This window comes from Sturnira hondurensis, unplaced genomic scaffold (assembly GCF_014824575.4).
Source record: "Sturnira hondurensis isolate 20B ecotype Veracruz unplaced genomic scaffold, ASM1482457v3 Scaffold0013299, whole genome shotgun sequence".
Classification (NCBI taxonomy): Eukaryota; Metazoa; Chordata; class Mammalia; order Chiroptera; family Phyllostomidae; genus Sturnira; species Sturnira hondurensis.
The window spans coordinates 2,221,641-2,233,719 of record NW_028085930.1 but is presented as its reverse complement, the minus strand read 5'-3'; the positions used below and the strand labels follow the sequence as shown (position 1 = coordinate 2,233,719).

General features: G+C 42.3%; 2 protein-coding genes across 4 annotated transcripts in view; one reads left to right on the top strand and one right to left on the bottom strand.

The window, feature by feature from the left end:
- Nucleotides 1-12,079, top strand: part of ARMC8 (armadillo repeat containing 8) — a 101,166-nt gene that overhangs the window by 67,541 nt on the left and 21,546 nt on the right. For all 3 annotated transcript variants that reach the window (XM_037061202.1, XM_037061204.1, XM_037061201.1), the window contains 3 exons: nt 5,424-5,506; nt 5,811-5,892; nt 9,390-9,476. In XM_037061202.1, the coding sequence (XP_036917097.1) occupies nt 5,424-5,506; nt 5,811-5,892; nt 9,390-9,476 (252 nt within the window). The remainder of the gene's footprint in view (nt 1-5,423; nt 5,507-5,810; nt 5,893-9,389; nt 9,477-12,079) is intronic.
- NME9 (NME/NM23 family member 9) overlaps nt 6,629-12,079 on the bottom strand; it is a 51,020-nt gene continuing 45,569 nt past the window's right edge. Inside the window, exon 11 of the mRNA XM_037061208.1 lies at nt 6,629-6,720. Within this exon, the coding sequence (XP_036917103.1) occupies nt 6,650-6,720 (71 nt within the window). The 3' untranslated portion in view covers nt 6,629-6,649. The remainder of the gene's footprint in view (nt 6,721-12,079) is intronic.

Sequence of the window (12,079 nt, the reverse complement as noted above, 5' to 3'; positions counted from 1 at the left end):
AGTCTTCATTCTTTCTGGCCTCTTCTGAATTGTTATCTTCTACCTAACTGTTATCTTCTTTCTGAGCACTTTTCACAAAAGCCTATTTGGAATTAAATTATATTTGCCTGGCCGTTGTGTACATTAGCAAAAATAGTTGATGCTAAGAGAATGCCAACTTTGCCATCCAGTTCCCTTACCTCCCTGTCCACCCACTTTCAATTTTCTGAGAAGTTTGGTGGCACCACTAAGAATCCGGTTTTAGTTTTCACATCCTCTGCTGGATTTGGTTCAAAATCCAAGCTGAAGTTTCTAGTACCTGGAAAATACTTTATTGTGGATCACACTGGAAGAATAGTTTTGTTTTGTTTTGTTTTCAAAGACCCCATCTCTGACTGTCTTAATTCTTCACATGCTCCAAGGAAAAGGTAGTGACTGATTTGGTCACAGCCGAGTTGTGGGTCCACCGCAGCGCATGGCGTGTTGGGGATTCCCTCATAAGCCAAAGCCATCTTGTTAATATCCCGTGTATGCAGTGGATCTCTCTGCATTCAGATTATCTAAATTTTGTGTTTTCTCCATCACCCTCTAGGCTGATTTCACTTCTCTCCTACAGGCCACAGGGATCTCCTGTCCCAATGACAGAGGTCTTTGTTTCTGTCTCAGAAGACCCTCATCTGCCCCCGCAAAAGCTGCAATGTCAGAGACAAAAAGCATAGCAAAAGTATGTAGTCATGAAGACTACAGACACCAGCAGAGATGGACAAACATCTGGTCCATGAACCTAAAACTGGCTCCGTTTAGGATGTTGCTTTTGTTTTTAATGTGATTTAATCCTGTAGTTAAATTTATAGCCCAGGTCCCTGGGAAAGCAGAGAAAGCGGTGTCCTCCTCCACTGTCAGGGTTCAGTCTGTTCCCGCCTGTGTGACAGAGGGTCTCCTTCTCTCTCAAAGCAGAGCCAGCCAGCAAGCTGCCCCAGGGCACATATGTTGAGCTGTGGCTGAGAAGTCTCCAAGAACCTCGAATGAGGCAGAACAACTTCTGGCTCCATTTGGCATTGCTCGTACATCCTAGAAGGACCTAAGATCCTTTGCAGGCGCTAGGACTTGACTCTGTGTCATTACCAAGGCTGTGTAGCACAGTACCAGGGTCATTGAAAGGCACCATGGAGACGGTGTTATATTGCTCTCTGCTTTCCAACCCCAGATTTGAAAAACTGGGGCTCTGTTAGTCCTTCACGTGAGTCAAAGAGTTGGGATGGCAGCCACTGCCAGCCCCTCCCGGCTGACCCGAAAGTTGTCTCTGGATTCAGTTCCAAACTTTTCCCTGTCTTGTAATCACATTTTTATCCTCACTTTGGTCAGTGTATGTATTTCACAATGCTCCTTTTATCCCTGCTGAGATGGTCTCAATGTCCTCAAGCATATAAAACCAGTTAGGTCATGTTGCTCATTCACGTGGCCTCTTAGGAGATCTGTGTGGATTGCAACCCTAGGTTCACATTCTGATTTTCATATGTTTGTTCTTTTGCTCCTAGGCTGGTATTTTGATTTTGATATGGAAGTGAACCAGACACTCGAGGAGTGTGCTTTCTGCAACCCCAGCAGGGTTACAAGTCCACGCCTCCTGCTGTAGACGTTTTGATAGACTATGACCTAAGAAGGATGACCTAGTGCCTGAAGGAAGCAGACCTCCAGATAGTTCTACTGTTTTGCAGCCTAGTTCAGGGGAGGGTTACCAGCCACCTTACAGCCATACTTCCTCCCAAAGTGTGTCAGCCACCACACCCTGAGAAAGTTTGAAAGTTTGAGAGCTCTGCTCTCACATTACTGTAATTGGTTACTAACATAGTTCTCTATACTCCTAAGTCCTGAGCTGGAATAGCCTTTAGTGAGGCCATTAGTGGCTTTTTACCAAATGCTAGTAAAACTCCCCTTCTTGAAAGTAGATGTTTCTAGATGCTTATTTCACTCTGTCAGCTGTGAGCCCCACGGCACATGTTGTTCCTACAGTGCTCTCGCTGACGGAGCAGGGAGGGCGGCGGCACTTGTTCACAGGTGATTGCGTGTGCCTCTCCAGTACTGGAAGCTTGGTGGGAGCACGGGCTCTCTCTCCCTCACCACTGTGTCTTCACATTTCGAAACCATGCTTTGCAGTCAGTGTGTGCTCAGATATTCGCTGAATAAATAAATGGGCATGCAAGTGGGGGCTGTGCCCTATTTGCCCTTCCTGCCTTCTCTGTGGTTTTGAGCCCCTAACGAGACCTGCATTATCTCATCTCTTTTAATACCTTTCTTCCCATGCTCTTTCTGAAAAGCATTATAGTTTGGCTCAGACTGTCATTTTCATTTGCCTACTGATTGCAGAGGATTGGAGGTAAAATGATCATTGCTGTATCCTTCCATTTACTGAAGACCCCGGGAGCTACAGTGAGTTGCTGAAGCTAATAGAGCGCATCTTTCATGCCTACATGAGTGCTGCACCTCCCCTCTTCCTGGCAGATTTACATCTTCGGTTGAATGTGGCCAGTAAACGTTATCCAGAAGCTTCTTTCTGATCTTGTCTGTGTCCTAAGTCCCGGAGTCCCCTGGAGAGTGACCATGTGTGCCTGTCCCCCCCGCTACCACCATTTCATTCTCTGATAATATAGTTACACTCAGTACAGCCAACTGTCTCCCAAGTTACACTTCTCATTCCTAAGCAAAAATAATTTCTCAAGCCATTAGGAAGGAGCGTTCAGGCTTCAGTGTATGCTACCCAGTGTCTGAGACTTTTGTCCCAGGTTAGTGTCCTTTCCATGCTGAAGGTCCCGATTTGGTTTTGATTGTTTCCAGAACAGTGACTAATGTTTGACTGAAGTAAGTTGTCAGCCAACCAATCTTTACCCCAAGGAAATAGTAATAGGTCCTAACTGATTTATTGGAGTGAGAATGGTGATGGAATGAACAGATGTCACAGTGCAGAGTCACTTGACTGCGCATTCTGGAAGAGATGGAATCAGAATTAACATCATTTTAGTACCTGGATGACTGGGGAAATGAAAACATCATTAGCAGAGAGAGAGAAACAGACACGTAGGCAAAATGCAGGTTTAGAGAGAGAAGGTAAACTCAACATGGGACATAGCATCAAACATCCAGATTGTGTTTAGCAGGCAGTTGGAAATAGGGAGCCCGAGGTCAGGGAAGAAGTCTGGGGCAGAACTGCAGGTTAAAATGCAGAGGCCTATCCGTATCAAGCTAATGTTGAAGTCACAACACTGTTATATGTGTAGAGTGAGAGATGGAGGGAACCTTGAAACACCCATTTAAGGAAGGTATGGGAGAGAGGACTTAAAGAGTTTAATGTTGGGCCATATGTGTCTTTTAAACAGGGGCGGAAGTGGGCGGTGGCACAGGCCAAGGGAAAGGACCCAGTGCGGTGGGGCAGAGGAACGATGCAGGAGAGGTGTGGGAAAGTGGTTTCTGGATCAAGGTGCAAGGGCTTTGAGCTTGAAGTACTTGGAGCACCCAGCTTCAGGGTAACAAGAATGAAGACGAAAAGTATGGAGTCATCTTAACGAGAAGAATTGTTTAGGCAACTGTGTCCCAAACAGAAAGCCGTGTGCCTGCAAACATGAGGTGGATGCAGAGGGTCTGCAGGTTGAGAGGGGTTGGGAGAATTTGAGATAGGACGTAAACATCCTAGGGGATGTGGGAATCTCCTGCAGGTGAGTGCAGGGCTTGGGGAGCAGAGGGAGGTCCCCCCGAGACCGGGCAGCATACACTGAGAGACCAGGCAGCCGGGTTTGGTGATTTTCTACTGCAGTATCAGTAGTTTGGGGTGTGAAACAGGAATGATTGGTGGGAGGGCAGTGAAAGGAAGGTGTTTGTCTACCAAGTGGAGTATCTGAGCGAGAAATCCAGGTCCGGGAGAAAGCTATATGAGAGTCAAAAAAGTAGGCAGTGAGAAAGGGAGGAGTTTAGGGGCTAGAAGGGACACCGAGGACAAGGGGTAGATGTGCGGAAAGGTAAGGAAGAGGTTAAGTTTGGTCTTGGGAGAGAATAGATCGAGATAGTGTGTTTTCTTCAGCCACTTACAAACCTGCAAATCTCTGTATAAAAATTACCATTACTACCCTACAGCTACAGTGTGGTTCCCTGAACTTAATAGTTCGTGTTCTTCTCCCCATCACCCTTAATTTCAGCTCCTTTTTTCTATTCCCATTTGGTTTGAACATCCTGAGATTTCCCACCCCCTCCTACTCTGAGGTCAGCCTTCTAACTCCTTTCATTTTAGAATAGGTCAATGATCCTCAATCTTGGTGGTGCCCTGGACTCTACTTGAGCTTTTTAAAAAAACCATGTAGGTCCCTGGGCCCCACCATCCCAGAGCCTCTGATTTAATTGGCCTGGGATTTGTTTTTTTACAGCTCCCAAGGTGATCTTCCCATGGGAGCAGTGACTCCCATTAATGTGTTGTTCATATTGGGAACTATCTGGTGAGCAAAGGACTGCTTCTCTAACCAGGACCATGTTATAAGCATGGCTAAGCATAAGGATTCTGGAGTCAGCTGCCTGGGTCCTGGTCTCAGCTCTGTGATTCCAGGCAAGCTCTGTTATTACCTTAGTCCTAGTTTCTTAATATGCTGGTGGGAAGAGTCAGAGTCATGCCCACAAAAAAGGACAAATCAGATAATGTAATGTACTTATTCACACCACACCTGGCACAAAGTACTCAAAAAATACTAGTCTTGTTAATATTTGTATTGTGATTGTATTAGCATTTTTATTATGTTGCCTTTCCCTGGGACCACACAAGTTGAAAACTTAATTTCTTCACCACACTATTTATTTTGTATGTACACATTGCTTAATGAAGGGAAATTGTAGGCTACCTTGTTTTTAAGTGTTTGAAAAAGCTTCATGATTGCAGGGACTGCGTACACGCAGGGCTTAGTGCTGTAGTGAAAAATGGCAAGGAGTACTTTTCTAAATATTTAACTTAGTTCCCTTTGCTTGGTAAGAAAGTAGCCAGAGAGTGACTCTGTCAGAAATCCACAGATTTCATTTCATGAAGGCTGAGTGTGGACTGTGGTTTTCCTAGAATCTCAGGCTGGCAAGAGCCAATAAGTAGTTCAGTTATGTCTTTCACACTTTCTCAAGACTGTTTATGCAACACCTCTGCACTATTCATGCCATGTAATTCTTGTTTCAAGTGTTTTTCTTTTTTTTAATAATCAAACAGTCTGCCCCTTACACCTGTCATTCAGCCTGGTAGGTCCTTAGGGGTAGCCCAGCCTTTCTGAGATGCCTGCCCCCACCACAAAGTGATGGTTCCAGAGGTAAAAACTCTTGCTCAAAACACCATTAAACTTCTAATGACGTATCTTACTTGCATTTACAAGCAGTGAAGTTTGTCATCTTTGTTTTGTTATTTATGCAGCATTAACCTTTTTCTCCAGATCATTGAGACTGAAAATATGATGGACCGAATTGTGACTGGCTTGTCTGAGTCTAGTGTCAAGGTGCGGTTAGCTGCTGTCAGGTATGAGCTTTAAATGGTCTGAATAAAAATCCCCTGCCATATGTTTAACCCGTTTCCTTTCTGGACCTTCACCAAGTAAGCACAGCATCCAGGTGTTACTCGAAAGTCTGCTCAGGTGAATTCAGTGTGTGCCATTTTAAACAGAAGCTAGTCTAGAAAGCCCACGAAGATTTCTGATGTAGTTGAATTAGTAATGTCTGGATATACTTGAAATGGATGTTAGTAATTGTGAAATGCCAAGCAGTGTGTTTGAAAAGTATGAGTTTCAGCTTCCTGTGAGGCTAATTTTGGTTATCCTTTGTAGATGTTTGCACAGTTTATCTAGATCTGTGCAGCAGCTTCGAACCAGTTTCCAGGATCACGCCGTGTGGAAACCGTTGATGAAGGTAAGGAAAGAAAGGGTCAGCACGCGGCACCCGTTCCCATGGAGCCTTCAGCGAGTCGAGGTAGCTGGCCGATGGCATTCCGTGGTCTAGGAGTGCGCATGCTTTTTGTGTAGAACGTTTCAAACAGTGATTTCCATTTCCCCGAGTCTCAGGTTCTAGACCTGCAGAATGTGTCTCTGAGGTCGGCATCTCATGTGTGACAAGGACGTGCCTACCTGGGCTTCTTTTACTAAATAAAACGTTGGTTATTTATCTGATCTCCCTATGTGTTTAGTATTACACTTGGGACTTATATCCAGTCATCTTTATAATTTTTAGTTATAAAAGGAGATGAATCAGCCATTTACAGATATAATCTGTTCTTAGTCTTTTGGCACTCCCTTGATATTTTTTAACACAGCTGTTGCCTCCTGCTTTTCTGCTTCAAAATAACTTCTTTTGGTCTTAGGTCTTTTCTTGGTGCAGGGGGAGGTTGTTCATGTCAATTAAATCTGAACTGAGACTCAGAATAGGCATCAAGTTGCTGAATAGTATTATTCCTGATACATTACAGAACCACAGGTCAACTTGGCCTCTGGTCCATCCTTTTTTCTTTAAGTGACCATACACCTTGCACTCAATGAACAGAATTTTTTGTTTATGTTTTTGGTTTTTTTAGTACCTGCTAAGAAAGCCTCAGGGCACAGTAAGGCTACCACAGTACCTCAGGGCACAGTAAGGCTACACTTCTTTTTACTGTAGAGCTCTTGCCTTCAGCTTAAAGCATCAGGTTGCAGTTGGAAGCATCAGTGTGGTAGAAATAGTCCCAGGAGGCTTCAGGCAGCAAGACTGTGGAAAGAGAGAGGAGCAGCATGAACAGAAACATTACATTAGGGTTTGTGCAGGAAGCAGGCGGGGCCTCCAGGACTGTAGTGCAGGGTCGGGTATGAGCCCCGGTGAAGAGTCGGCGGTGCTGTCTTCAGTTGGGTGGTTCTCTTGTTGCCATTCTTTCTTGTCCTTAGATCACACCTTTTCACAGCAGCTTCATCTTGGTTTATTCGTTCTGTCCATTCAAAAGTTTTTTAAGTCTTCCCTGTTTCCCTAATAACTTTAAATATTTCTTCCCCGTGGCTCAGCTCAGTACCCCTCTATCATGTGAATCAGAGGTGCAGTAACCTGTGGTTTCTCACCCCTTTTACCTGGGAGGGGTTTGGTGAGCAATCTGGAGGGCTTTTGTGCACTTGGGTACATGTGGGTGTAGTTACTACCAAACTACTGCTTTATTGTACATTTAAAGTATAGACAGCATTAGAGGCTGGGAAGTAGGTCAGTGATTTATTTTTGATACTTCAGTTCCTCTTACTTCAGAGACTGTTTGCATGTCTATTGATTTTTACCCTTTTTCATTTCCATGTTTTATGTCTTGGTTAGCAAACCACAAAAGAGTAGCCATTTGATTTTAATTAAAATTTTTATCTGATCATTTTTTGCAAATATTTTGTGAAACTTGATTTGGTCAAAGTTAGATGTCAGCTTCTGAGTTTCACATGTTGTATCTTATCCTACACAGAGTAAATGCTTTTAAGAATTTCATAGACTCTCTTCTGTTTTAGTTTATTATTTCGTGTTACCTAATTTGAAAATAAAACTTTATAAAAGCACATTAATTTCTATAAAACAATAAACATTTTAAAAAGTGAATCATATCAAGCAAAGCAGCTTTTTAAAGCCTCTTACGCACTCGTGTATTTAAACCAGTGATTCTAAGTAGTGTGATTTTGGAAATGATTATTGCTCTTATTTTACAGAAATTCATTGCACACCCATCTTGTGCTGTGACATTTGGTTGATACCGGCTAGGATAAATTAGGTCATAGGTATATAGACTATTCCTTTAGAAGCTTAAATTTGTTAATAGAAAAGGAGATGGGCATGGCTGCACAGGATTTGAGCAGTGTGGGCTATGATGAGGGTCCTAGGAGAGGCCACAGACGGTGGCCGTGGTTGCTCGGAGAACAGAAGGACTTCTGCTGGGAGGGCTCCACGGAGGCTTCTGGAAGGAGATGGCCTTACGGCATGGGTATGGGGTGCCCTGGAGAGATGTAGGAAGGTCATGGAAGGCAAGGGATGGTGACCAGGGTCTTAGAGGGGGTGGTGGCGGCACACACAGAGATCAGTGTAATACGTAAGATTTGATCTTTATCAACTAGCTAACAATTCACAGGCAAGTTAAAACAGTATCTTAGGAAAACTGCTTCTGTTTTGTAATTCTTGCATTTGATTTAGCTGAAGAAGCTAAATACATATTTAAAGAAGCAGATGATATATTTAACTCTAAATTTTGGGGGGGAATTCTCCATTTCCAGTTTGCATAGCTAGAGCTCCTAGGACTGGTTTGGGATCACAAGCCTTATGCAGATTGGATACCAAATGCAAAGGATTTAGGTGGAAAGGTTATTGCATGTAAGTGGTACTGTTTATGAAGCCCTCTGTCTCAGAATCTAGAAAGAACAGGTTCTGATGAAAGCTCATGGTGGCTAACATTTGTCGTCATGCTGTGTTGTCTTCTCAGTTCAGTGTGAGTTTGTGGCATTTACTTCACTCGGTGCCTGCCACATGCCTGGTATTGTGCTCACTGACAGCACAAACTGTGGCAACAAATCACCTTTCTAAAACCTTACTTCTATAGTAGGTACTGTGAATGAAAACATTCTAAAGATCTTTTCATTTATTAATTCTCACAGCAACCTTATGAAGCAGGTACAATTATTAACCCCACTTGACAGCCAAGGAGTTCATATACCTATTCAGTGGCTGAACTGAAATTGTCACTCAGGTAGCCTGTGTTCTTATCTTTTGTGCCGTGATGCATCCCTTGTTATTCACTGTGTCACATTCTATCCTGATAGTGCTGTCGAGGAAGTGTTGTTTAATTCAGCTCAAAAGCGCAGAGAGGTTAGGAAATGTACCCACGTGCACACATCTCGTAAGTGCGGGGTGAGAGTTGGAACCAGAGGAAGTGATTCCAGTTCCAGGACCAGCTTCCCACATACCCTGCCTGCGCAGCAGCTTGTTCCACCCGTGCTCCTGGTCAAATGAGTCTTTCTAGAGACACCTCAGAAATGCTGGGCCCTAGGACAATTTTGTGGTTTCATAATTGGCCTGATTTGTTACACTAGAATGAGCTACTTTCCCTAAACCAGTCCCATGGTTTTCAGACTTTTTACATAGGGCACCACTGCCTGTCTTGTGTCTGTCTGCTTTTCTGTGCAACAACCCCCCCCCCCACCCCGCCGGTGGTGGAGCTGTAGCTTCTCCAGCAAGATAGATGTGAGGGTCATGATTCCAGCACTGGGTAAAGGCTCACGCTATGTCATGTGGGTCTTTCCTAACCAGCTCTCTAATATGGAAAATCAGGGTGAAAGATAAAGTGGGCCTTTCTTCCTCATTTATTCTTAAGATCTCACCTCCATGTGTCCAAACCATTAATAGCATCCCCTTTTTTTAAAATTCCCTAGGTTTTACAAAATGCACCAGATGAAATCCTAGTTGTAGCATCGTCCATGCTATGTAATCTTCTTCTTGAATTTTCTCCAAGCAAAGAGGTTAGTATTGATTTTTTCTTCCTAGACCTTGCTCGGTCCTACAAAGACAGACCTTAGTCAAATGATCTTCACAGTAGTTGACATTGAAATTTGAAGATTGGTTTTAAAAACCTACTTCTGAGTTATTTGATGCTACAAGGAGGAGGGCAGCAAAATAAATCATTTTTAAATATGGTTATTATTTTCTATTACACCTTTTATTCTGCCTGGCATATTCAGATTATTTTTAAAATATTATAGTTTACAGTCATTCTAAACTGCCTGCTACTGCAAATGTAAGAAATAATTACAAAAATAATAAGACTATTTTCAAATTACATTTACTACTGAGTAAATTAAGACTCAATTTTGTAAACCAAGATTATAAGTAATTTCAAGGAGATAACTGCTGGCAGCAGAAAATAATCTTTTTAATGTTTAGTGTTAATGGTGGTTTTTTGGACAAGGATTAAATGTGGAGATATTTTCCCTTGTTTTATGCATTTTATAAGTTATTTGAGCGTGTATTATTCTAACAGGGAAAATTACAATCAACTGTAATAAAGGAAGGAGGAAACCTTATAGAGTCAGTTTTGTCGTGTGGAAGTGTCTCTGGTGTGCCCATTCGTGAACTGAGGTTTAGACATTGTCTTTATTGTGCACTGAGAAGTCCCGTTTTTGTTGGACTTCTTTTCTGCATTGTAGTACCTACAGACTTTTGACTGGTAATCGGAAGGCATTAGTAACGGGTGGCGGTTCAGAGATAGCCATTCAACAAACAGTAATAATCTTGGAACAGAAAGGGAAGACTGATCATTATTCTGAAGGAGACAAAGGCGAGATAGGGTGCCAGCACTTCCATCAGTTCTTCTCTGCCCTGGTGGTGGGGGACTTGGTCTGATGACGGTCGGGCGCAGTCAGTGTGACACCGTTCGTCATCCTGCATAGCTGTTGTGATGCCTCAGGTCCACCTTCAGAGTAGTGAGGGTCTAGTAACGAAGTAAGGTGGATGAAGGCAGGCATAGCATTATAAATACAGTGGATTTTTTGGATTAAAAGTAAGCTGGCTTACGGTTAGCAGTACTGTATTGTATCTTTGAAAGGTGTTAAGAGAGTAGATCTTGAAGTTCTTATCACAAGGGACAAAATTGTAGCTATGTGTGATAATGAATTTTAACTAGACTTACTCTGATGGTCATTTTGCAATACATACTTATATTGAGGGATGTTTTACACCTGGAACTAATATAATATTTTATGTCAGTTATATTTCAATAAATAAATAATAAACTGGAAGGTAAGGAAGTTCTATAAGAGCATTATTGGGCCAGGTGACTAAATTGGAATATGGACTATAGATTCAATAAAAGTATTGTTTTAATGTTAACTTTTCTGAATTTGGTAATTGCTCTGTGGTTAGCTAGGAGAATATTCTTGTTCTTAGGATATACACTTTGAAGTAGTAAGGGTAAAGGAGCATGATGTATTCACTCTACTTTCAAGTGGTTCAGAAAAGATAAAAGAGGCAAATAAATGTACTGACAGCTTTTAAGAGGGGAGGGCGAGGTGGGGACCGACTGAAGGCAGGTGAAGGGATTAGTCAGAGAACATACATGAAGGACCCATGGACATGGACAACCATGAGGGGACTGATTATGGAAGTGGGGGGAGGAGGGGTGAAGGAAGAAAAAGTGGGACAACTGTAATAGCATAAACAATAAAACATTTGAAAAAGCAAAAATGCAAATATAGGTTTATAGAATGAAAGAGATAATGAATAAGCAAAATGATATGGCAAAATATTAAAAATTGGTTAATCTGGGAAAAGAATTTATGTAAGTTCCATGTATCAATCTTGCTACTTTGTAAGTTTGACCTTAGCTGAAAATAATAACACAATTTGTACAAGTAGAGGAATGTGTATCCTTTGAAAATGTCAGCATGAAAAGCACTGCTCTGTTTCTTGGAATATAAGTCTCAATTGTTTAAGACATTTTCTAGAATCTACTTGACAAATGGCCTTTTAAGCATTCATTGGTGATGCAAATCAGTCTTCTAGGATTTGAACTTTTACAAACTTAACAAAACTCATTTTCAGCTAAGTGTCATAAACTAAGTGATCGGCTAAGGCATGCTATTTTTAGGTGTACCAGTGTGTTCAGTGGTATGACTGTGAGCGTAACACTGTTCTGCTTGAATTATTGAGAAGTAGTCCTGAAAGTAGCTCTTAAAATCGAAATCTGTTTGGAGGAAGATTGACAATTTGGAAGAAAGATGGATTATCTTAAGTTCCATTCTAAATCAGCCTGTTGCTTCATAGTCCCAGCTTGTAAACAGCTCATGACCTAGTGGGATAACATGCCTACACAAAGCAGGAGCGTGGGCTCTCAGAAGATGGTGACAAGGAGAGTGTGGAACTGGATCGTGGAATTGTAAAGAGTGTGTATGGAATGGACAGATGATTAGGCTATCTCCTGAGTCTTTCAGGACTCCCAGAAAAGCAGGAAATGACAGGGATTATTTGTATTTTTGGATTTGAGAGGGAATAACTGTCTTTGCCCTTCTCAAGGTGATTTTTATGGCCACCTCACTCCCTGCTCTATGAAAGTTGCTTGGATTTGGGT